Below are 24,473 nucleotides of genomic sequence, written 5' to 3'. Positions count from 1 at the left end.
GACGCCCCGGCTCCTTCTTTGAACACCCCAAATTCATTTTGGAATCATTCCATTTGCCACCAAAAGCCGGTTTTGTCCAAATGGCTGACTCCGCGCGTGCTGAACCGCGAGTGCACGGGGGTCCACTTCGCTGTACGTGGTATACTTTGACGCTTTTGCACGTTGGTGCTTTTGGCGCCAAATTTGGCCTGGCTTCATTTGCAAGCAGAAGTCACAAAAGCTCACCGAATGCGCTCGCCACGTTTTGCAGCAAAGCAATTTGCGCTCTTATGACGTCATAGCCACCGCAAGCCACGTGAGCAGCGGCCGCGCACCGACGCTTGATGAGCGCGGTTGAAGTCAAAAGAGTTAAGTTGGGGGGCGGGGTCTCACCTGACCCGACCACGCCCCCCGCCGCACCCGCCCCGCTTGCCCGGAGCGACTCGGTGGGCGCCTCAACTTTGCTTCGCTTGTCACAAGCGCGGGAAGGAAATTGAGGAGCCCATCTCGGACTGATTGCCAGCTGCGGGTCACGTGTCCGACTGTGTGACGTCATGGAAGTCCCGCCGCTGCTGGTGGCGCTGATGGTGACGTCACAGGTCAGTCCAGGTTTTTTCATTTATTATTGAATGTGTGCGTGATTTTGCTTGCGCTGTTCGCGTTTCCTGTTTCCGGTCGAGGGTTTTGACTTGCACAGATGGGAAGTAACAAGTAGAAATATTTCCTTCCTGTACCTGAGTACTTTTTCCAGTACTTTGTACTCTATTGATTATTTCTTTGGTTTGAGTTGTCTCAATGACATTTTGACAGCAATATCTCGACTGTTGACATTTTGAAAACAAAGTTGTGACTTCAGTTTTAAACGCATGACGACGACAATTAGACTTGGCAGGAAAAGACTCATCATATGAAACCAGACCTTTTTCTAAATCCAATTTGGCTTTTTACTTGTCAGGTACATTTCAGGAACTGAGTAACTTGAGTAATCATTTGATTGTAAATGAAAACCAAAGTTGTTCTTGACGCAGCAGGCAGGTTGTACTTTTACTTTTAAGTAGGCGAGTCCTTCTCGGCTTCTCCCATTTGTAATGGCGGCGCGCCTGCGTGTTGGCGCCCTCTGGTGGCCAGCGGACGAAGTGCCGATGATGACGCGGTGCTGTTGCAGGTGTTTGGCGCGGCCGCGAGCACGAGCACGAGCGCGAGCGCGAGCCACCACGTTAACAAGCGCTACGCCATCAACCCGCTGGGATACAAGTGGACGCACACGAACATCACGTACAGGTGACGTCAGCCGGCATGCTCAACTGACACGCACGCGCACGCACGCACGCACGCACACACACACACTCTTTGTATCATCGAGGGGCCATCTCATTGACATAATGCATTTTCTAGCCCATTTCCCTAACTTCAAGCATGAAAAATGATGGGCTACCCCATTTCTTACCTAATCTCAACCATAACCCAATTCAAAGCTAAAGTCTAAAACCAAGTCTTGACCCTCAAAAAGAGGTCTGAACTTGAAATGGAAGAATGCAAGGGCCATTTTTTCTCTCCAGATGAGCAATTAGGGATGTTTGACACCGATACCAGTACGAGTACTCAACTCAACCGATATAGATACGAAATAATGCTACTTTTGATACCCCAAATGTCCAAATAAAAGCTAAGATCATTTGAAATACGTGTTCCAAAATGGCATTTTCCTTCAAATTAAATTGTTCTTCTCATTTCTAGTTTGTACTTCCTGATTGTTAAATGGCGACAAGAGGGAGGCGACGACTGGTATCGAAATGGGCCCTTTGTTTGTTTTCTTTTGAGTTATTTTTAACACCGCAGGAAAACGTTTTTGCTCCAGAAACTGAAATATTGCTGATTTGCATATCTGTAAAAGTCCGATTAATTGCTTCCGCACCCGCTCGGCTTGCAGGCTGCGTCCAAAGTTCTTTTCCGAGGGCCGCTAGAAGATGGAGGGCAGGCCGCAAACGGCCCCCGGGCCCTAGTTTGGACACCACTGTGCAGAGACACTCAAATCGCACACACACACAAGTTATTACACAGCGTGTGAAATTGCGCGCGTCAGGTTGGAGTCGTTTCCCGACACGCTGAGCGCGGACGCCACCAGGGAGGCGTTCAGGTTGGCCTTTTCCAAGTGGAGCGACGTGTCGCCGCTCGGCTTCACCGAAGTGCGACGGCGCCAAGCCGACATCACCATCGGTACCCGCGGCCGGCGCACCTTCGTGGGCGCGGGCGCCACGTCAGGCTGACGTTGTCTGTGCGCTGTGTGTGTGTGTGTGTGTGCGTGCGTGCGTGCGTGCGTGCGTGCGTGCGTGCGTGCGTGCGCAAGGCTTCTACGCGTGGAACCACTCGGACTGCGGCCGCTCGCCTCTGCATCCGTGTTTCGACGGCGTCAACGGCGAGCTGGCGCACGCCTTCCTCCCGCCGCGCGGCGACATCCACTTTGACAAGCACGAGTTCTGGATCGTTGGGAGGTCAAGGTTCAGCTGGAGACGAGGTAGCCAACGTGCATGCCGGCAAGTGGCGGCGCGCCAAATGGGCCCACGTGTGTGTGTGTGCGCGCGCGCGCGTAGGCCTGTGGCTCAACGACCTGGTCCAGGTGGCGGCGCACGAGATCGGCCACGCGCTGGGCTTGTGGCACTCGGCCGACCCGCGCGCCCTCATGCACCCCAACGCCACCGGCACGGGCCAGAGGGACGTCGGACGCGACGACGTCCGGGCCATCCGGGCGCTCTACGGTCAGGCCGGCCCGAACCTCATCCTTCCTGTCCGCGTTTGGGCTTTGCCATTCCGTATTTGTGTTGCCTTCAGGCTGCGTGGACAAGAAGCGGGCGTGCCAGCGTTGGGCGGCTGCGGGCCTGTGCGAGCGTCGCAAAGGTCTGATGAAGAAGACCTGCCCTCGCCGCTGCCGTCTGTGCTCGGGTGAGTCCGGCCCCGCCCGGGGGGCCCCGCCCGGGGGGCGCCTGTACGCTCACATTGCCGCCCCCCTTTCAGAGCCCCCGGAGGCCGTCGCCACGCCGCCGCCGCCCGCCAACGTCAAGGTGAAGGTGGTCCCGCGTGGGAAAGTGGTGGGCTTCCGCTGCGGCACCAAGAACCCGCCATCGTCACCCAAAGTCAGGTCAGCTGAACCGCACGCCACCCAACTCAAATCTTGTACGCAAAAAAAAGCCCCTTTGGTGTCATCTGGGCTACAATATGAACATGTGGAAGGCGTGGGCGACTCTGTTCTCCACGTTTCCCTGCTCCGACACACCTGATTGAGGAGCAAGATGGCCGCCCTGCGGGCGTGTACGGGCTATCGGCTGAGATGAGCGCGATGCGCCCACGTCAAAGGATTTGGATGAAGATTCACAAAATTTTGTTAACCAGCAGTTTGAGATGCCAGAAGGTCAAAGTTGAACTTTTGGGAATTGCTTTGGCTAAGTTACGTGACGTGACCACCATTTTTTTGCGTGGAGACGGCAGCGGGTGGAAAGGCTGGTTGCCGTGACGACACGCACGCGCGCTTTTGTGTCCTCAGCTGGTACAAAGACGGCGAGCGCCTCGCCGCGTCCGTCCCGGGACACATCGCGCTGAAAGGTCGCGACCTGCGCATCGTGGCCAACGAGTTCAACGAGGGCGTCTACACCTGCCGCCTCCATCGCCGCGGCCTCGCCGCCAACTCTTGGAGCGTGCGACTGCGGAGCCCGGACCGGCGCCACAGCTGACCCCGCACCTGCCCCATCACCATGACAACAGCAACGATGATGAAGATGATGATGATGATGTCAGTGCTCGAGTCGATCGAGGAGTACTCGGGTCACTTTTAGGGAGTACATCTGTAGATTTAAGCTTCTCTTAAGGAGTATTTGAGTCCATAAATGACTTTGAAATTGTATTTCAGTGTAAGTGAGTAACTTGACAACATCCATGTGAGCTCACCATTAAGAAATACTTGAGGAGTATTTAGGTTACTTTCAAGGAGTACTGGAGTACACATTTGGATTACTTTTAGGGCGTATTTCGGTCGAATAACTTAAGAAGCATTTATCTATTGTGTACAATTAGGAAATAATTGAGTGCATCGCGGATTACGCGTTTGTGGCTTCTGTCTGTAGGAAACGTTTTGTTTTTGTTTTTTTTGGGGGGGGGGTTGTTGACCCGGGTGACCCCTGACCTCGAGAGTTGCCCTCTTCCTTAAGCTCACCACGCAAAGATGTTCTATTTTTCCAAGTGAGATCGAAATGTACAAAAATTATTTCAATCATTTTGACAAATGACATTAATAATCCTGCTAGCCAAGATGCTAGCCAAGATGCTAGCCTAGCGCTTTTAAGGCTCTGGAACTTTCCTTTGTTCTTTTTTATGTCATTAATAAACATTGTGACCGATTGAACCATCCGCGAGTCATGAATTCGATGTTTTCATTCCAGCTCGACGTTTTTGCCGAGTGCAGACGAAAGTGGTAAACGACATCTCGTTAGCATGCAAGCTACGCTTAAGGTGGCGCCCTTTGAACTTGACTCTTAACAAGCTCATGTCAGATGGTTGACATCTTTTCTTGCCTCGGCGGTCAGGTGGCAAACATTTGGTTGCCGTGGAAACGGCCGGTTGCCCGGAAAAGCAGAAACTTTCATTAGAAATGACTGACAAGTGCACACAATGATCAACGGCGGCCATGAATAATAACCGTCTGCTGGTTACCGTGGCGGCCGTCTTTTTGTGTCCACTCACGTCCTTTGTTCTTTTCTTTTTTTTCATCCCGGTTTTGAGTTGACAAACGTTTTGAGTTGAATAAAAGCCACATTTAAGGCCAAAATGTCAAACGTGTCCTGATGTAAAGCAGGGCTGGCTAACGTGGCTAAGCTACTTGCTAAGTGAGCAGGAATGACCCATTTGGATTTTCTTGGAATGTTGGAGAAGCGATCACCTGAAAATGGAAACACTAGCAAAGATGCGTGGAAACAAAGACGTGATATGATGAATCTGTTTCCTAATTATTGTGACAAATCATGAGCATGATGAAAATCAGTGACGCAGATTGACTGATATGTCTCTCCTGTACTGTAGTTGGCGCTATTGAGTCGCGCAGAAAAATGTTGCCTTACTAAAGAAGAATCGCACGCCCCGAACCCGAAGAAGACTGATACGGGTTGGAATGTTGTTGTTTTTGTACTCGACTAAAATCTCTGATGGCTGGAAAACTAAGAATAAGAAAAAAATATGCCGATTGGCCGTGAAATCCTCATTGAAAAGTTATGAAAGTAAGTTTCACGTTCCTTTCCGAGTGAGTCACTCTTGATTGTTTGGGACAAGCAAGAGTGTTGTTATCTGTTAGCACCCCCTATTGGTAGAAAGCAGAAGACGCCTTCTTCGCTTACTATCTATCCTGTCGTGTCAACCGTCTGAAGAAAAAAAACGAATTTGAAACTTGCATCTTCGGTGCTGTTTGCGCTGACATTTTTTTCCGGCTGTGGGACGAGGTTTGTTTTTCCAGGGAAACAAAAGCGTAAAGGATGACGTCATCATCGTCACCACATCTCCAAGCATTCCAGTCCAATGGATTTGGACGGCATTGCTCTTAATCAGGAAGGAGTCTCAAGCGGCTTCACAGGGCCGAGGACAGCTTGAGGAGGAGCCACAGACGCGGGTCCCAAACAGCGTCCAGGGGCAGCAGGCTGCAGTGGATGCCGCTTAATGAATGCGCTATACAATGCTAATGCTAATGCTAACTAAAAGAGTGGCAGTCAGGATGAGGCGAGGCAAGTAGATTTCGATATTTCATACCCGGGACAACTCGGGTCGACAAGCATCAACAAACACAGCAGTTAAGCAGAGAACACAGAAGTCGCTTACAACATTTACTCAAAGAGCAGACATTGACCATTTCCAACATTAGACTTTCAAAAACATTTAGAGTGTAAAGAAGAAGTTTTCTAAAATCAAAGAAACAATTTAAAAAGGTTTAAAAGACTTTCATTAATGAGGGGCTCAACGTGGGTCCTCCTCGAACCCCGGCACAATCTGTCCACGTCCAATTCTGCACAACGAGGCCTTTTGGGAGGCGGCCCACCTCAGATCTCGTCCCGGTCAGACAGTCGCGACGGAACCGGAACAGCGGCATCAGATTCCGTCGGCGGCGTCTCCAAGCCGGGCGGGGAGGTGCGAGAAGCGGCAGTAAAACAGGCTGAGTAGAGAATGCCGAGAACCTGCAGACTTCTTTGTGGCTCTCGAAGTTTAAGAATCCAGATACATGTTCATGTGTGTGTGTTTTTAGTAGCGCTTGCGTGCTTATTGCGGTGCCGCAAATATTGGGACGGAATGTCCTTCCATCACGGGAGGACATGAAAACCAGGACGATGGGGAGGGAGACGAGCCGCAGCGTGACAAATAATGGCCGTGTCTGGTGAGTACCATTTAAAAAAACAATTCAATTGATCCCAAATATGTGCAATGCAACACGTCATCTTCTTGTGATGGGACGAGATCTGGTCAATGTCTTTGCCGGCGTCCCAAACGCACCGCCCGCCACCACATGGACGACTGTTGAGGTCACAGGCAAGATGCGCTTCAGGACCGCTATGAGAATTTCGCTTCATTTCTGGGATTCTTTTTCTGGACATTGAACACTTTTGACAAGTCGCCGGTTTGAGCGCATCTGCAAGTATTGATATGGGACCGAAATTGAGCGGACCCGGGCCAGCCTGCCGAGAGCAACAATCTCTATTTGACGCCGATTGAAAACTCATTTTATAGAGCTCGGCTTCTGCAACGTATGAACTTCACGACGCTGCTGCCGCAATTGTCACCAATAAAAGATTTCGGTGTAAAGATGGAAGATGAAACGCGGCGTATCCAATTTGTAGAGAAATCATTTTTGAGACTTGGATTTATAAATCTAAAGTGTTATTTTCACTTTTGGAAAGCTTTATTTTGATTTTTGTCAATTATTTCTTCAGTTCAAATACATTCACTGTAAAAAAAAAAAAAAGGAACCCCCCCCCCCGTATGTCAGATTTGTTTGACTGGATCACGTCAAAAATCCCATTTGAAAGGCAGACACGCTTGGTGTTGAACTCAACTTTATTCTTTCTCTCTCATGCACACACCGCATGCACGCCCCTTCTTGTTTTGTTGGTCAGGTGCACTTTGACCCCGCCCCCTCTGTCTGTCCAATTAGGCATCATCAGCGGGGGCGGGGCTTAGGCGCAGGTCAACAACAGTGAGAAGGTTGTCCACGGCGGCACGTTCGGCAAAACAAGTGCGCACGTGTCGATGCGTGTGCGCGGCGGGTCCACTCAGGAATGATCGCAGGTCAAAGTTCAGGAATGTTTCGGTGGGTTGGGTGGGGTTGCGTCGCGGCCACAGATGACATCGTTGGCTGCGTGTTGATGATGTCATCGCTACATGCCCATCCTGATGCTCTGAATGATCTGGAAGATAGCTGCGCACACGCACGCACGCACACACGCACGCACGCACGCACACACACACACACAACATGATTTTCAAACATTTCAAGCTGCTCCCAAAAGCGTTTCATCTTCTGTGGACACGTTTTCCGTTGTTTGCCCGTCAAGTTGCGTTGACACGGATCAGTTTGACTTTTTGGGTCAGGTCAAGGTCCGAACCCAAAGCCAAGGCCCGCCCACTTGGCGTGACGCTACAAAGAAACAAGAAGCTAATGCCTGCTTTTTGTCATATCATGCATGTTAAGAGCGAATTTGTCCCGACAATTGGCTCCCGAAAGGTTCTGGTCCAAATCCCAAGTAATTGATTTCAATCTTGTCAATTCTTCCTCACTGCTGCCCCTTGCAGGCGGTCAAGTGGAAGTGCTAGAAGTCGCAAAAGGTGCCAAGCTGTCAAATACGCGTTTGTGTAACAATGAGAATCTTGATTGCGATGTGGTGGGAACGCCGGCGGACGGAACAGACGGCGCGGCGCACGCAAACCGATCACTTTTTGCCGGCAGTTGTCCTCGATAGACAATCGAGTCGTTTCTTTTCGTGAAGTCATATATTCACCTTTCCATCAGGCAACGACGGATCATTATTTGATACGATACGGAGTTGGACCGTATTGTCACGTCGCCCTTAAGCAACAAAACATCCGACGTCTGACCCGCGAGCCAACGGATCCGACCTCAAAGCCAGCTGACTGACCATCAAAGTAGCGGCCGGAAATCAAAACAAATACACTTTTGGGGCTTTTTTTTTTTCTGCCTCGGTCCCTTCAGAACCACCGGGCTTGGCTAAAGTTCTTGGGTTTTGAGAGCTCACGTGAGATTTGCGCCTCTTTTGAAACAATCTTTTCACAGTTGCAGAATTTTCATCTGAAGCAAAAGACTTTTAGCATCTGATCACGTGTGATTTTTGTTCCAGGAAGTGCGACGAGCACCGGCGGGTGCAGGCTGAAGGAGGCGGCGCTACCTGATCCACAAACGACGAAGAGGAAGAGCGCGAGCAGCCAGGGTCCGACGCCTTTGTCATCCAGCAGGTTCCTCTGAAACAAATACGTGAGCATTAGTGACATCGTGCCGTCGTGGCAGCCGCTACGCGTGCTCGCCGACGTCCCATTCCCAACAAGTACATCAAGTCAGACGAACGACAGACTCGCTACTCTGACGCAATAAGATGCAAACGTGTGGTTTTGCAGATGATAAAAAACATGATTTGTATCAAGTGTGACGTCAATTCCTCTCCTGCCATTTTGCTTCATTGTTGTTTAGTCGTCTCGTCACTTACCAATGCAAAAAGCTGTGGTAACAACTGGTTAATAACGTTTTGGAATATACTCGAATGCAGAATAAATGTAATAATAATGCATCAGATTTCGGACGGAAGCGTGGCTGCCAGTGTGCGCCTGCGGCCCCTCCCACCACCACCAGACATTCGCACCGTCCGTACACCAGTGTGATCGAACAGCCGACCTTCTGGTTATGGAACGACCGTCTCTCCAACCCGAGCCGCGGCCGCCACATATTATATATATCAGATTATTCAATTCATCAATGGAATGATTGATTCTAAAAATATTCTACCATAACGAGCTTCACAGTATTTCTTTTTCTGATCTTGACTTTGATTTCCTACATTGGAGAAGTGACGTCTGTATTTTCTACTTGTCTTGTCAGTATGTCGTCATTTGTGGCAGCCTAAAAGCCGCCAGCTTTTGCCCCTAAAAATGTCATCTGGAAAACAACAAACATACAACAAAGGTGTATTTTTCTACTTTTTAATTATGAGCTAATTTAGCAATTGCATAAACCCTGGAATAAGAGGGAACGTTTTCAAACGAGCACGTCGAAGTGCAAGTTTTCAACAACTAATCAATTATCAAGTTGAATACCTTGATAATTATCATTTAGATTAACTTAATTTATTTAGTTTAGGGCTACAAATAGCAATTATTTTGAGCATGGATTTAATCGGATTTAAAAACCATTTTAAATGAGATAATCAAATATTAGATGTTGGCTAATCAATTAATTGTTGCATCGCTACTGAAAATTCTCCAAATAGTCATGATTTCCGTCTCACAAAAGTACAACTATTCTGATTGATGTCGCCCTCCAAGTTAGCAGATACTTTAGCTTTTACTTTGGAGAACAACGATCATTATTATTCATGATGATGATTTTCTGACGGATCAATAAAGAGATGGCGATTAAAAAACAAACCGATTTCTAAAAACTTCACAAATACAGTTCAGAGGCTACTTTTGGACTCGGACATCGTCAAGTCAACTTGAATAGAATTGTTTCTCCTTTTGTGTACACAAGTACAGCGTGACGGTGGCTTGACTGTGTGACGTGTGGCTTGATTTTGGACTCACCGTCGACTTGGCCACGTTTCCTCTCTGTGTGATGTTCTTGCTGTGTTTCTCGTTGGCCATCCTGATCCTCTGCTTTGCCACCATCTTGCCGTTCAAATGTCGCCGTTGGTTGGTTGACGAGTTGACTTTTTATGAATTGCTCCGCGACAGTTCGCTGAGCTGCTCCGTCTCCAAAGCGGGAGAGACTTGCCTGTCGAGTGTCGACGTACTCAAAAAGACCAAGCCGCGCCCACCCGTCACCACTTCCGCTATCAAGTTGGACGTACCCACGCTCACTTCCGAAAAAGACATTTCAAATTGAAATCTAGGGTTGTATTCTGATTGTATTAGAATAAAAGATACGAGCTGATGTGGATTTGTTTTTACTACACGACGGAATTCTTTGCTGAACGTAAAAGAAAGATATTTTCAGTGCGTCATTTTTTTACGCTTTGCAAGTCACTCGCCCGACTTTTATTTATAAACCGGAAGTGTAAGTTGTACTCGCCTCTTTAAATCAAACACGTCTGAAAATAATGTCAATTTCAGCCAGGGATCATGGTTGTTTATTTTAAAAAGACTTATAACAATTCTCAACTGGGGCTTTACTTAAGTTAAAATATAAACCGAATACATACGTTTACTTAAAGCTGCGTTGCACGCTGACGTGGCAGTGAGCGACGAGCCTCCGTATGATGTACATCCGGTCGGCGTGTGTTCTGCTTCCGTCACGTGAACATGGCGCCTCCAGTACCGCTCTTAGCAGGTTCGTTTTTAGGACTTATTTCTCTTCTTCGGTCCCGTTGACCTTTCCCGACGTCAGTTTTGTGATGTTCCTTTGTGATGTTCTTTTGTTTATCACGTTCGAGACTTTTCTGTTTGAACTGAACCTTACACGTGCTCTCCACGTTATTTGATAACAAAGAGTGTTTAAACAACACTATTGGACACTATTTGCGTTAGCCATCATCATATGTCGCGTTAGGTTTAGATACGCTTTGCATTTTTGGGGGGTACATTTTACAACAAGTGTTGTAGGTGGCAGTGCTAGTTTCGCACCATCCATTCATTATGAAATATTTATTTATTTATGGACCAGCAATTCTTAAATATCAAGGACGGGATAAAACTCCATAAACATTACATTTGAAATTAAGCGGAGGCAGTAACTGGTCAAATGATAAACAAAAAAAAAAAAAATGAATTATTACTTAAGAGTTAAAACAAACATTGACATCAGCAAGGAAGTCTATTTTCATAATTTAATTCAATAATTGTCAATATCAATAATAATAAAAAATGACCTTAAAGTGCATTAAGTTATATCTTTTGTTAATGTAAAAATATACTTTGAAATTGTTGTAAACAGTACATTTCAAGAATACAAAAAGACATAAACATTTTAAGACAAGATACAAAAATGTATGTGAAAAAGACTTATTTAAATAATGATTTATTAGGAATTAATATTGTGTGGAGGGGGAGATGCATATGTGTGTAAATGATCATTTCTGTTTGTTCCAGTGAGTGAGTCGGACGGGACATCGCTGTTCTGCGGTCCCCCGACCTGCCAGGAGCACGCCGCCTTCCCGAGGTGATCTCATCAATGACATCACTGTGATGTCATCACCTGCCGCGTGACTGAATTGGCGTGTGCGTTGCGCGTGTGTGTGACACTCAGGGATCCCCGTGCGAGCCGGTGCCTGACGTTCAGCCGCGACGGCTCGCTGTTGGCGTGGTGCAATGGAAAAGTGTGAGTACGCGGCTTTCAAGAAATGTAATCAATCAATCAGCCGATGTCGTGAAATGCTTTTATTGAAGCAGATGAGCATCGCGGAGATTGCAACTTCTTTTCAAAGTAGCACGAAAACAGGCATACAACGCTCATAAAAATGCTCCAACGGGTAAAAAAAAGCAAAAGAAAAGCAAAACATGCGACGTTGATGGCAGACTCCGATTGGCGGCAGCTCATAAGGGCCGCTTTTAAGTCAGCGAAACTCTTTGAGTTCCTTTTGTCGCTCATTCCAGGCTGAAGGAGCGGCACAGCTAATTGGCCTTGTTCCTAATTGGCTTGGCAATCGAGCGGGAATGCAAAATGGATTTACATCCATATGGTAAACGCGACTTTGTTGAAAAAGGCCCTCAAAGCGCTTTACATTCGACTACTCGTGACATCGGGAGCAACTGGGGTTCAGTAGCTTGCTCAAGGATACTTCCACGTGGTCACAATGGCATGGGATGGAACCCACAACCTCCGGGATGGGAGACGAGCACGCCACCACTGAGCCCCGCCAAACGCACACGCAAAGAAACGTTGACGCGCAGCTTTCCGTTGATTTGAGAAGAGCTTGAAAGTTGACTTTGCGTGCGTCCAGCGTGTCGGTGGTGCGGACGTCGGACGGCTCCTCGGTGGCCTCGTTGGAGCTGCCCAAGACCGCGCTGCTGCGCTTCTCGCCTCTCGCCAACATCCTGGTCACCTGGCAGCCCTACGCCAGTAAGACGACGCCTTCTTTCCTCGAAAGCACGCGTGCGGCTTCAGGCCGCGAATGGCGAAGAGCGCGTTGACCAGAAGCGTGTTGACTCCACCCACAAGGCTTGTTGGCTTTTTGTGCGACGCCATTGTGTTTTCAGAGAGCGGCGAGGCGGCCCAGGGCGACGCCAACCTTGGACTGTGGGAGCTGCCCGGCGCCGGCCTGCTCAAAGGCTTGTTCCAGAAGAAGGCGGACGCCTGGTGAGCCGCCGCGTCGCGCACCTTCCCACGCGCGCTGGAGCTTGACGCAGATGTCACGCAGGTGTCCCAGCTGGTCCCGAGACGAGAAGATGGCCGTCAGGATGGTCAACAACGAGCTGCACTTCTTTGAGGACAACAATTTCAGTAACGGCGCGCACACACACTTCCAAACACACGTTAGCCGCACATGCTAATCCAAGCGAAGCTCTAAAACCAAGTCTTGACCCTGAAAAAGAGGTCTGAACTTGTGGCCGACCACCGAAAAGTTCTCAATTTCAAAAACACGCGCGTGTGGGCCCCACAATGTAGCAAAGACAAAGGCGCACACACACTAATGCGTGTTTGTGTGCAGACTTGATCGCCAACAAGCTCCACATGCAGAAAATGTCCAACTTTGAGCTTTCGCCGGGCGGCCATCCCAGCAAGGTGACCAATGAAACGTTGGTGTGCTCTCGGGGCCGGCCCCCTCCTGGTCCTCATCCGTGTGTGTGTGTGTTTGTGTGCGTCAGGTGTGTGTGTATGTCCCGGGCAGCAAAGGGGGGCCGTCGTTTGTGCGCATCTTCCAGTACCCGCAATTGGGGGGGGCCGCCCTGGCCTCCAAGAGCTTCTTCAAGGCCGACCGCGTCAACATGCAGTGGAACGACAAAGGTAGGGGGCGCTCACGCGCGTGCTCGGTCACACGGCTGTTGCCCACTTGACGGCGCAGCAAACATTTGAGGGTGAACTTCAAAGACGGCAGCGGTTGACCTCTTGCTTGCCCAAAAGTCGTGTTTTGACCCGACTCGAGAAGCTTCTGACTTTGCATTTGGGCCTGCTTTTTTGTCGCGACAGCGTCGGCCGTGCTGGTGACGGCGAGCACCGAGGTGGACAAGACCGGAGCGTCGTACTACGGAGAGCAGACGCTGCACTACCTGCACGTCGGCGGAGAGACGGCGCACGTGCAGCTGCGTGAGAATCGCCGCCATCGTTGTTGAAACATTTGGACTGTCGTGGGTTTAAGCCCCTTGAGATGCAACATCTCGTTTACGAGGGGCTCGCACACGCGCACACAAAAATATATAACAAGGCAGTCGCAATGACACAGCAGACATAAAAGACGGGGGGGAGAAAAGAAAAAAATACAAAAACAAAAGACAAACACACAATGATGGGTAGGATGAGGATGATGAGGATGATGGTGATGAAGATTAGGATGGTGATGAAGATGATGGTGAGGATGATGATGATGAAGATGGTGATGATGATGGTGAGAATGATGAAGATGATGGTGAGGATGAAGATGGTGATGATGATGAAGATGGTGATGAGGATGATGATGGTGAGAATGATGATGGTGAGGATGATGATGATGATGATGATGATGATGATGCCGGAGATGGCAGGCCTGGCGTCAAACGTGTCAAACGCACGCCTCAAGTCAGACGCCTCAACTGGCCACCGTTCAAAAGTGAAACGTCTCAAAACGCCAACATTGTCCCTAAAATTCAAACACTTCACGTTGCATCATTCCAAAACGTAACCCTTCAACAGTCAAACACATGAAAGCTTTGGTTCATTCAAAGTGTTTGAAAGTTCGACGAGGCAAAAGCCCAGAAGTCAAAACGCGTCAACAAAAACAAACGATCGAAGCAACTCAAAAGTCAACACCTCCAAAAAAAAAGTTCGACAAGGCAAATTTCATTCCGCATGCAATATTTCTGATGGCTCAAAAATCCTCTGACATCAAATACAGCATTTCACAAAAGTCCGCACACCCCTCGCATTTCTGCAGATGATTGATTTTGATGACGAAACTTTTCGTGTGGCCGCCATTCTTTTCCAGCACTGCCTTAACTGGTGGGCGCGCCGTTGACGGCAGCTTCACAAGTGCCGGCCGCTGGCATCTTCTTCCGCTTCGCCGTCATGCCGCTGATGCAGCGGAAATTGCACATCTTCCGTTTGAGGATGTTCAATAGGGTTGAGGTCTGGAGACATGAAAGGCGTTCCATATCTGTAGAAATGTCAGGGGTGTGCTCACTTTTGCACAATGTTACCAAGCTCAACTATTTCAAACGTCCAACACTTCCCAAGTCCGATGTCCCCGAATTGCATCACGTCACACACCGAATAAGTTCAACAGATGCGATGGTGGCATGTGGTTCTTTCGTACCGGCAGCCAAGAACGGTCCCATCTACGACGTGGCCTGGAGTCCAAACTCCAGCCAGTTCTGCGTGGTTTACGGCTTCATGCCGGCCAAGGCCACCATCTTCAACCTCAAGTGTGACGCCGTCTTCGACTTTGGGACCGGACCTCGCAACGCCGCCTACTACAGGTGAGGAGGCCACACTGCCTCTCGCCCTTGCCTCCCGATGAGAGTCTGACGGTGGCACGCGGGTCCAGTCCGCAGGGCCACATCCTGGTCCTGGCGGGATTCGGCAATCTTCGAGGACAGATGGAGTTTTGGGACGTCAACAAGTACAAGCAGGTGAGCGGCGCCGCAAGAAACCTGCAAGTTCCTTCCATTAGCAGCCTGTGAAAAAGCAGGAAAAGTGCAAATCTCACTGATTCGCTGGGGGGGGCGTGGGGGGGTCGGACCAGTCCACATCATCACATTTACGAATGCCGTCATCATTATTTCCATGTCAGTATTGTTTACTACAATTGTACCTCAATTTTGTACACTTAATCACATTGCTCCAATTTGACCAAATGCCAAACCAAATTGGCTTCTTTCTTTTTTTTCTCTCACAAAGCCTTTTGGCCAAATGACTAAATAAATGAATAAAAGTGAAAATAAAAATGGATATAAAAAATTGGATTAAAGAATTCAATTTAAAGTAAATATAAATGGAAATAAAAACAATATATCCCTGAATAAATAAATACAAAAATAAAAGCAAGAATAAAAAAATATCAAGAAAAATAAATGTTGAAATAAATAAATAAATAGAATTAAATATCAATAAATAAAAATGCTCTGCTCACTTGTTGTCGAGCAACTCAAGTGGCAAGTTGACAGTGGACAAGAAAGTCGTCCATGCAAGCCGCCGGCGAGACTTTCTTGTTCGCCGCTCACGCGAGGCAGGATACGCTTAGGACCGCCCCCTCATTTGAATAACATTTCCAACTGGCAGAGCGTCTGGAGCATGAAATAAATAAATGTGAGAGCAGAACGGGTTTTTTGTATTGCGTGATATTTAATTATATATTTATTTTCACATTTATTTATTTATTTAGGGATATATATATATATATATACTTGTGTCATTTGTGAAGCAAGACGCACAAAGGTGAGTGTTTGTGTGTGGTCAGGTGTCCAACAGCCAGGTGGCGGACGCCACTCACTTCAGCTGGTGTCCGGACGGCGAGCACATCGTGACGGCCACGTGCTCGCCGCGTCTGCGCGTGGGCAACGGCTTCCAAGTGCGCCACTACACGGGCGACGTGTCGCACGAGCACCGGACGCCCGCCGGGAGCGAGCTGTGGCACGTCCGCTGGCAGCCCTTCCCGGACGGAACCTTCCCCGAGCGACCGGTCCGCCACCAGACCAGCGGCTGTCAAACGGGCGCCGCGCAGGCCGCGCCCGCTCAGGCCTACAGGCCGCCCGCGCTCCGGCACCTCCCGGCCGCGCCCACTTCCAAGCTGGTGAGTGACAACAAACGGGTCAGGTTTGACGTCGCCAGCCGGCGGCCTGGCACGCACATTGCAACCTTGCCGGACCAACGGGTTGACGTTAAATAACAACCCAATTGTGTGTGCGCGTGCGTGCGCGTCAGCACGAGGAGGAGGCGCCGCAGAACGCGCGTCCTTCCGACAAGAATTTGTCCAAAGCGGCGCTGAAGAATCAGAAGAAACGAGAAGCTCGAAAAGCCGCCAAACAGGTGAGTGCTGTTGTCATAGCAACACGTTTGGTGTTGACCAAAATAGCAATTTCATTTTACCACACAAGACAAGTTTTTTTTTTTTTTTTAATGATATGAAACTTGAATGTTAGCATATCAACAAGTTTGCCATTGCGAGTTGCGTCCATGCGACGCGGTTGTGCTCACGGTTTGCAGGAGAGCAAGCACGAGGCCGAGCTGCCCCGCGACCCCGCCCCCGCCGCCCACAGCCAATCGGAGGAGACCTGCGGTGACCCCGAGACGGACAAGAAGATGAAGAACGTCAAGAAGGTCGGCAGCTGGTCACGCGAACTTTGTCAACTTTGTGTTGCTCACACGTTTGTTGCCTCGCAGAAGCTGAAAGCCATCGAGGAGCTGAAGGAGCAACAAGCGAGTGGAAAAGTTCTTCAGAAGAACCAGGTCAGCTGGCGCCGCTTTTCACAAAAGTTCATATGGGATCAAAAGATGCACCAATCGGACCGACAACCCCGTGGCGGCGGTCGCAGGTCACGCCGATCAAATGCCCCGATGCCGATTCAACGTATGGAATTTGCCGGAAACGCCCGCCGGCATATTTCAACTCGGACCGACTTTTTATACGCTGATCAGACGGCCCAACGCCGTCCGACTCCCAACGTCGGTTTGCTGCATCTGGACCGAAAGACTTTCGATCCCAGATCGATTTTGGATGCAAATGAGCCTCTTGATTGCGTCATACTTCGAAGGAAGGGAAGAAAAAACGCTTTGCTTTTATCTGCCGCGAGCAGAAATCCAAAAACTCCAAGAATGGAGACGTCTGCGTGTTCGTTTTGACACCTGCAAACGGAAAGCAGATTGAAATGTTGCCTGTTGGGAAAGGGCAAGGCGAGTCCCACTAATACGATCCCATTATGCGAAGGTTCGATTTGCACAATGAGTGCATCGTGGAAAATATCAGCATCGTGTAGTTGAGATGGGGAGGAAGTTGAAAGCATGCAAATGTTAATGGCGGCCCTTGTCAGCTTGCTGGAGCTTGGCGAGCAGCACAGGAAGTGATGTCAGCACAGGAAGTGATGTCAGCACGGGGAAGGCCTGCGCTGTGTTGACTTGCTGCTGTTTTTGTTTCAGTTGGAGAAGATGCAGAAGGAGCAGCAGCTGCTGGACGAGCTCAAGCTCTTGCAAGTGCAGTAGTGACGCACGCACGCACGCACGCACGCACGTAGCGCGCACGTAGCGCGCAGTCCGCCCGCCCGCCCGACGACGACCTTTGCGGGAAGGGTCGCAATGACCAAAGAGACGGCAGAGGCGTCCCTTTCTCAGGTGGCCCAGCAACAACATGTCCTGTCTTGCGCAATAAAAAAAAAAAGAAGCCTCTTTTGCATAATGGCTTCTTCATCTTTACATTAGGGTTGATCTCAAATGACGTCACGTTTTCCTCATTAATATGCACGAGTGGGACAAAAGATAACAGCGAAGGACACGCATCATTTTGGAAGAGAAGGACGACCCAAGCGTGAAATGTCAACAAGGTTCAATCGACAAGCACACTTTGGAAGGACTTAAACGCCGGTTGACATGCGAGACCTCAAAGTGGGCGCAAAGAAAACCCTTTTTGTACAAAAGTCCGATTGATTATTGTACGATGGTTGCCGCCACTCCGGTCGAGATGACTGCTGTTATCGTGTTCGCTCGTTTTCACAAAAAGCCAACGCGTGAAAGTCACGGTTTCCGTCTGTCTCGTGACTTTTGTCAAAATGGCGTCCTGACACAGTGACCGCTCACATCTTGTCATCAACGAGCATGTTGTTGCAGGCGGAGGCTTCTTTTATAGCGCTGATACTTTACATTCATTTTCGCATCTCAGCAGCAGCAGTGCAACAATCGGCAGTGTGGCACCGCACCACAGGGTGGCGCTGCTTTGTTTTTTTGCTGGTGGAAGTTCCGGTCATTGCAACGCGTGGTGGCGCCGAGCCCATTGTTTTTCTTTGGGCTTAATAAAGTGAATCCGTGAACTGCCAATCCTTGAGTTGCTCTCCCGGTTTTGGTTTTGTTTTTGCTGACCCGCTTCGCCATCCATGGTCGATGGGCCTGCGCGCGTTCCGATAAACATACGTGCAATCGATTGGTTCTGGATTTTCAGCTGCTGGCCCATTTCCACCCACCAAATGTAGAGAGCACGTATAAGTGTCGCGTCTTCCGTGACCTTTTTTGCGCACATCGCTGCCGTTTAATTGTACGTGCTTGAACCCAGCAAAGACATTCCTCTGGAAACTCCCTCATTCGAACCCGGTCATGACATCGCCAGTCACATATCGGTAGACACCAAAGCAGCAGAGGTTTGTTGTAACCAGAATACGTCTGTTAAGTACATTGATGGCGAAAGAGCGAGTCGCTTCGCAAGTTGTGTCTCATTTCCTCCGTCGCCTGCGTGTGTTCTTTTGTCCGAAAATCAACTGGCCACGCCCACGCTGTGCTAAAAATAGTCGTTTGGGCGTAATTGTAAACTGCCCTATTGAGTGCTAAACTTGGAACAAAAGGTACGTTGACTGAAACGATGCAGAATGTCGAGCTCCACTTTGAGTTGCTGCTGCCTGCCTAATTGGAATTCAGTCGCTTTTCATGAAAGTTATGGTTATGCAAATGAGGATGTCTGAGAATGAGGAGCGCTCGTGTCTGTCCGAGTCTGTGAAGCCTGCTGGGTCATTCCTTTTGCAAATAAAAGCAGCAGGGTGGACATTCTACATTTACAAGAAAACTAAACAGGCACTACAAGACAAAAGGGGACCTTGATTATATATTGATATATTATATATATTATATATCAATTCAATTGTGCATTGTTGCACCGGTTAGCACACAAACATATTTTTGATTGATTGATTGGATCCATTTCCAGCAATAAGCCGCACTTTGTGATTGAGCTGATGTTGGTCTTGAAAGGAAACATAAAGGATTGGAGTTTATTTTGTTTGCCCACTCATTTGTGATTTATGGGCTTGGGTACGGGTCCGGCTGCCCAGAAGGCCACAGAGGCGATATCAGGACTCCAGGGGAAGTCGAATCATCCTGAATAATTATACATTGCTATTAACTCTAAAAATGGAAGCGATGGTGGATTATTATAGATTCAAATGCAAAGCCAAATGACTGTAAAATGAACAAATAATTCAAAAAGTCCCCAGGATATTGTTTTGATTTTCACTTGAGCTCCTGTTTAGGAAGGCACATATTTCATATATTTTAGTTGACATGTTGTTACCAACGAGTGGTTGGTATTTTCAATGTTCAATAAAGTGTGTGTTTGTTTTAAAGAACGTAGCAAAAAAAAGTGTTGTCTGCACGTGCTTAAGCAAGCATCCGAAGCTCCCTCTAGTGGTCGCTCTGCGGTCAGACGTCATTTCTTGTGACGTAAAAACGAGCGCGGCGGCGGCAGCACTTTACGACGGGGATGACGAGCTAAACTAAGCTAAGCTAGCTAGCTTCTGTGTGTCAACAACATTTGGCTGCTAACCTCTAAAGTAACGACGTGACGTCACCCAGCCCTCGGTCACCGGGCCGATGTGCTCCAAAGAAGGTCCCGAAAACTTTTACAAATCTCCCAAGAGGCTCGAGCGGGCGCAACTTGAGGCGACAACTACACGTGACGTGAGTACGTCCAACAATGAGGCACGCACGTGTTGCTGCTGCGTGCGGACATCATGCCACGAACAACTGGCATTTTCACCTGGATTATTATTATTTATTTATTTTTTGTAGTCATGAAGCCTTTGTTGAACACGGAAGCGTTCTCAAAAAAAAGCTTCATTTGTTTGTCGGCCCTCCTTCCTGTTGGCCAAAACCTTGGTTGTCACGGCAACTGTTCCACGTGCGTATAATCACGGAAATGAATGCTGTGCTACCAAATCAACAACATATGTTTATGTTAAAATTGAGGTGCCATGATTAATTCACAACCAATTGATTAACAACTAAATGGACAAGTGATTAATCGCTTGGGGCCCAATTGTTAAAAATGTCATATTCCCTAAACAGTAAATATTCTCCGATTTCTGAATTCCAATATCAGAGCAAGCTGATAATTTGCTGACTGTTTCTTTCTTTCTGTTTTTTCTTCAAATGGGCAATCATCAGGCTGAAGCAGGAAGTCCCGGGCCTCAGCAAACAGTTCAAGCTGAACTTGAGTGAAGTCATGAAACCAAAATCAAATGCATCTTTTGCCAATATTGAGGCAGCTTGCAACCAAACGGTGTCGACTCGCGTGTTTCCATCTGCCGCAGTACACAACATTGTTTGCCGAGTTGCAATTGGTAATCCAAAAATGTCTGCTTCAGTAGACGCCCAGACAGAACCTTCCCCCCAATTTAACTATACTTACAATTTTGTACATATATATTTTTTTTACAATTTTGTATTTAAAAAAAATATTATTATTTTTTGCCCCAATCGAAAATAGTTTGGAACGTCGCCGCCGAACCCTGGTCAACATAAAAGGGAAAAACATTTGTGTTTGAAATTGGCGTCGTAACTTTAAAAAAAAAAGTGTTGTGTGCTGAATAACAGCCGAATGTTGTGTTGACAGAGCGGAGATGTCTTCCGAAGAGGCGGAGTCTGCCGTCCAGGTCGTGCACGTCAGTCAGTGTGACTCCGCCCGACTGGCGTGGCGTATGCAGGATGTGGCGGCAGCGCGCTCCCTCGGCCTGGTGGGGGCGCTGCTGGGCTCGCTGCCCCGCACCCCCCGGCAGAATGTGCGTCTGGGGCGCCCGTTGTTGTTGCTGCCCGAGGAGGAGCGACTCCTGGGCCAGCGTGGCGCCCTCGCCGTCGGGACCGCCGACTCGCAATCGGTGGGTGGCTTTCTTGCACGTTTGCCAAATTTGCTCTCTGTTGTGAAGTTGAACAAATATTATTATTTTCTCTCTTGTTGAAAGTGTTAAGGGACCAAAAGAAAAAGAAGTCATTTTATTCCTGGTATTTTTTCCAGTGATGTGGCCGATTAATCGGTCATCAGAATTTAGTTCTGCCAAATAGGGAAATCGGCAGCGGCCTCCAAACTTCCATATGGATCGGCTGGATAGTCTTGAAGCCGCGAGGCCGCCATATTGCTCCTCCCAAGAAACGTTTCTCGGCATACGATTCTACACATTTACAGTATCCACATTGGAGAACATTTGAGACAGTGCTTCGTAGAAAAAGCATGATTTATCATGACTTCAGACATTTTTCAACTTGCCTTAAACACATGTTTATATGCTTAATGATGTTTACAGGAGGAACTTGTATATTTATGAAAGAATTATACCTGTAATTCAGAGGACCAACATGTATCAATTTGATTACTTTATTTTTCAACACCATTTGTATTCAACCTGCTGTTAAAGGGCTTGAAGCGCCGCAACTTGGATGCTAATTAGCATTAGCATTGTGATGACAAGGGACTCGCTTGATGGCGACTGGATGGCGCCGGGACTGTCGTGTGACTAACGGCCGTGCGTTGTCTTCAGGACGCGCCGGAGCCCGTCCACCAGGTGGCGCTCTATGAGGAAACTCTGCGGCGAAGTTACCGGCAGCAGCGAGTCCTCGCTCTCCAAGACAGGAAGGCGGCGGTGCTGCGTGCGATGGGCTCGTCGCCAACAGGTGAGGCGGCCGTCTTGACGACACGACAAATATTTCGACCCAAAAAAACTAAAGTTTAAAAAACAAAATGCCAAGATAGCAGTTTTCTTTCAAACTTTTCTAACCCTGACAAGGCGGCCAATCGTGCTGCAGCCCCTGATGTCACTCACTGGACGACGCCCCTTAAAGGCGCACGGTTGTTGTGAGCCAGTTTTGTCAACGTGATTTCTTTGGTGTTGGATTTAGTTTTCATAGCACGTTGATTGGAAAGCTGCCCTTGTTGTTTTGTCGGAGTGACGAGCTCGGTGGTTTGCGCTCAGGGTCGGAGGTCGACGGCGAGGAGAGCACGCGGCGCCGCCTGGAGGATCTGGAGCGTCACTTCAGCTTCCCGCGCTCGGCGATGGCGGTCCAGCTGAGCACGGCCAGGGCGTGGCGGGCCCCGCCCCTTTCCACCGGTGGCGCCGTCCGCACGCCCGCCGTCCACGCCAGGTACCGCGTGTTTGCGGACCTGAGGGGGCGGGGCTTCTACTTGACCTCGGCCGGGAAGTTTGGCGGAGATTTCCTGGCCTATCCTGGTAGGTTGCTCGCTTCCTCCGCTACCACAATGACTACTTTCCTAGTCGTCATTTTTCAAAGCGGCAGCTCGTCGGCAGTCGTCAGGAAATAAAGGAGGAAGTTGTGAGCGAACGGCGTGTTTGTTTTGCGTTGGCAGGCGACCCCCTGCGCTTCCACGCGCACTTCATCTGCGTGTGCGTGCGCGCGGACGAGCACGTGTTGCTTTCGGACCTCCTGGCCGCCGCTCGCTTGGGTTCCAACGTCAAGAAGACGCTGGTCTTGTGCTCGCCCCGCGACGATGGCGACGGTGGCGTGACGTACTCGTCGCTCCAGTGGAGCGGGATGGTCTGATTGGACGGCGGGACGCATCCCGGCGGGAGGACGCCGTCACAGTGAAGACGGCAGACTTTTTGGGAAGGGGTGGTTGGGGGCGGGGCTCCATTTTGGAAGCGGACCCACCCGCAATGACGTCATCAAGGGCTCGGCGTGTGTGGCATTCATTTTGCTGTTTAGTTTCTCCTTGAAATGAGAGAACGGAAATGTGGCGGCGCCGCGACTCACGCCAACTTTTGAATTGCGTCCTGGATTGCGTGCAGCGGCCGTCGTATCTCGAGCCGCAAATGGACATTTCCGACAGGTACGCATTTGCAAAACCTTCCGTGAGCGCGTGACAGTCGCCGTGGAGCCAAACGCGTCAACGTCAACATGGCTGCTTTATCTCGGGCGAAGTCGCCGCCTCCGTCCTTTCAGAAGTCACGAGATTGTCGCAGAGAAACAATTTCAAAACAACGAGTGATGCAATTGAGATGGATCGCAAAGACTTTGTTATTGTTTCATCCAAATGTTGTGACGCCAGTCGGGAGGGCGGGTCCACTTTTTGTTGTTTTTGTTTTCAAACGCAAAAAAAAAAAAGTACATTTGTCATCACGCTGCAATCGTCTTATTGCCTGGCTAAATGTTTTATAATAATTTTAGTTTTTGTTTTTTGTTTTGTTTCTATTCAACTCACGTCAAATACAAGAAGAAACAATTGAAGCACCGCTTAATGTTACAATCAAGTCAATTACATCAATATATATATATATATATATATATACACAAAGAACAAGGGGCATTGTTACAAATTGTCAAAAAGAAAAGGATCCTATTCATATCATTTTTATATAAAACTTTCAAAGTATTGGGCATTTTTCTGATCCATAAACCTTAAAGATTTTGCAAAGACAGATCTCCTTCTTCCAATGAGCCAAATTAGGATTCGTTTTTTTTGATTTAAAAAAACCAAACGACATTTGTGAATAAACTGCTCACCCATTACAAGAAGAACTTTGCCACCAAAGACAATTTTCCTATTGTTAATGTTCATTTCAAATTGAATCTCTTTCATGGACAGCACAGCAAACACAATACTTCCATTTCTTAATTCATGTTTAGTATCACAAACGATGTCCATTTTTGCAGCCTGACGGGATTTAACACATTTGCGGCTCTTCTTTTTTTCTTTTTTTTTCTTTGCCCTCTTGCGGTTCGATTATGGGAAGTTGTTGATATTTGTCAACTGTGGGCATGTGAAGCCCTTTGAGACTCGCGTGTGATTAAAGCCTATAGAAATAAACGCGACTTGTGTTGCAGCCAACCTTGAAAATCCTTCCAAAAACCTCTGAATTATATTACAAGAAAAAAAAGAAAGACGTTCCAAGTCTTCCTTTTCAATTCCTCAGAACACACACGTCCCCGTTTCCATTTTGGAATTCATGTTTTAGTGATTCCTTAGTTTTGTTCACATTTTTAAACTGGATTTCCTTCATCTCGAATGGGATCGGAAAAGATAATTACAACTGATCTTCTTCATTTCTTCTTCTTTTTTTTAAAACCTTTCAGAATATAGTTCCTTTTTTTTTTTTTACAGGGACCAGGCAACTACATTTGTGTAGATACCATCTTAAAA

At 48.4% G+C, this 24,473-nt stretch overlaps 4 protein-coding genes across 7 annotated transcripts; 3 read left to right on the top strand and 1 right to left on the bottom strand.

The window, feature by feature from the left end:
- Positions 1–404: 404 nt before the first annotated feature.
- Positions 405–4,243, top strand: mmp23bb (matrix metallopeptidase 23bb). Of its 3 annotated transcripts, XM_086080012.1 has the most exons (8): positions 405–578; positions 1,145–1,260; positions 2,063–2,196; positions 2,327–2,494; positions 2,571–2,735; positions 2,809–2,919; positions 2,992–3,115; positions 3,518–3,842. In XM_086080012.1, the coding sequence occupies exons 1-8, from the start codon at positions 534–536 to the stop codon at positions 3,702–3,704; spliced, it is 1,050 nt and encodes a 349-aa protein (XP_085936138.1). In that variant the 5' UTR covers positions 405–533; the 3' UTR covers positions 3,705–3,842. The 3 variants fall into 3 exon arrangements, with proteins under 3 accessions (XP_085936138.1, XP_085936137.1, XP_085936136.1); XM_086080011.1 differs by having other exon boundaries at positions 2,571–2,919; positions 3,518–4,243; XM_086080010.1 differs by having other exon boundaries at positions 2,327–2,735; positions 3,518–4,243.
- A 2,798-nt stretch (positions 4,244–7,041) lies between these two features.
- On the bottom strand, positions 7,042–10,042 carry serp1 (stress-associated endoplasmic reticulum protein 1). Its single transcript, XM_086080022.1, has 3 exons — positions 9,811–10,042; positions 8,406–8,478; positions 7,042–7,420 (listed from the first exon to the last, which is right to left on the bottom strand). The coding sequence occupies exons 1-3, from the start codon at positions 9,892–9,894 to the stop codon at positions 7,380–7,382; spliced, it is 198 nt and encodes a 65-aa protein (XP_085936148.1). The 5' UTR covers positions 9,895–10,042; the 3' UTR covers positions 7,042–7,379.
- A 309-nt stretch (positions 10,043–10,351) lies between these two features.
- eif2a (eukaryotic translation initiation factor 2A) lies at positions 10,352–17,761 on the top strand. Its single transcript, XM_086080007.1, has 16 exons — positions 10,352–10,555; positions 11,314–11,383; positions 11,471–11,542; positions 12,165–12,283; positions 12,421–12,520; positions 12,582–12,664; positions 12,873–12,946; positions 13,030–13,168; positions 13,352–13,468; positions 14,676–14,832; positions 14,901–14,985; positions 15,813–16,145; positions 16,277–16,381; positions 16,559–16,672; positions 16,736–16,801; positions 17,489–17,761. The coding sequence occupies exons 1-16, from the start codon at positions 10,528–10,530 to the stop codon at positions 17,549–17,551; spliced, it is 1,725 nt and encodes a 574-aa protein (XP_085936133.1). The 5' UTR covers positions 10,352–10,527; the 3' UTR covers positions 17,552–17,761.
- Positions 17,762–17,918: 157 nt separating this feature from the next.
- tsen34 (TSEN34 tRNA splicing endonuclease subunit) lies at positions 17,919–24,156 on the top strand. Of its 2 annotated transcripts, none has more exons than XM_086080017.1 (5): positions 17,919–18,696; positions 20,940–21,201; positions 21,859–21,991; positions 22,291–22,545; positions 22,683–24,156. In XM_086080017.1, exons 2-5 carry the CDS (start codon positions 20,947–20,949, stop codon positions 22,874–22,876), a joined length of 837 nt encoding a protein of 278 aa, XP_085936143.1. In that variant the 5' UTR covers positions 17,919–18,696; positions 20,940–20,946; the 3' UTR covers positions 22,877–24,156. The 2 variants fall into 2 exon arrangements, with proteins under 2 accessions (XP_085936143.1, XP_085936142.1); XM_086080016.1 differs by having other exon boundaries at positions 17,919–20,005.
- Positions 24,157–24,473: the final 317 nt, after the last annotated feature.

The sequence above is a fragment of the Leptonotus elevatus genome, chromosome 7, assembly GCF_054856555.1.
Source record: "Leptonotus elevatus isolate MCC_2025b chromosome 7, RoL_Lele_1.0, whole genome shotgun sequence".
NCBI classification, from domain to species: Eukaryota; Metazoa; Chordata; class Actinopteri; order Syngnathiformes; family Syngnathidae; genus Leptonotus; species Leptonotus elevatus.
Note: the sequence above shows the minus strand (reverse complement) of the source record. Positions and strands in the feature narration are given on the sequence as shown.

Excerpts from the sequence above, each read along its gene's own strand:
- eif2a (XM_086080007.1), top strand. The coding sequence starts at position 10,528 with ATGGCGCCTCCAGTACCGCTCTTAGCAG. Across the intron at positions 16,382-16,558 it reads CTCGAAAAGCCGCCAAACAG|GAGAGCAAGCACGAGGCCGA; the intron begins GTGAGTGCTGTT and ends CACGGTTTGCAG. Across the intron at positions 16,673-16,735 it reads AGATGAAGAACGTCAAGAAG|AAGCTGAAAGCCATCGAGGA; the intron begins GTCGGCAGCTGG and ends GTTGCCTCGCAG.
- serp1 (XM_086080022.1), bottom strand. The coding sequence starts at position 9,894 with ATGGTGGCAAAGCAGAGGATCAGGATGGCCAACGAGAAACACAGCAAG. Across the intron at positions 8,479-9,810 it reads GAAACGTGGCCAAGTCGACG|AGGAACCTGCTGGATGACAA; the intron begins GTGAGTCCAAAA and ends TATTTGTTTCAG. Across the intron at positions 7,421-8,405 it reads CTTCGTCGTTTGTGGATCAG|CTATCTTCCAGATCATTCAG; the intron begins GTAGCGCCGCCT and ends GCGTGTGCGCAG.
- tsen34 (XM_086080017.1), top strand. The coding sequence starts at position 20,947 with ATGTCTTCCGAAGAGGCGGAGTCTGCCGTCCAGGTCGTGCACGTCAGT. Across the intron at positions 21,992-22,290 it reads GATGGGCTCGTCGCCAACAG|GGTCGGAGGTCGACGGCGAG; the intron begins GTGAGGCGGCCG and ends GTTTGCGCTCAG. Across the intron at positions 22,546-22,682 it reads AGATTTCCTGGCCTATCCTG|GCGACCCCCTGCGCTTCCAC; the intron begins GTAGGTTGCTCG and ends TTGCGTTGGCAG.
- mmp23bb (XM_086080010.1), top strand. The coding sequence starts at position 534 with ATGGAAGTCCCGCCGCTGCTGGTGGCGCTGATGGTGACGTCACAG. Across the intron at positions 2,736-2,808 it reads GGCCATCCGGGCGCTCTACG|GCTGCGTGGACAAGAAGCGG; the intron begins GTCAGGCCGGCC and ends TGTTGCCTTCAG. Across the intron at positions 3,116-3,517 it reads CCATCGTCACCCAAAGTCAG|CTGGTACAAAGACGGCGAGC; the intron begins GTCAGCTGAACC and ends TTGTGTCCTCAG.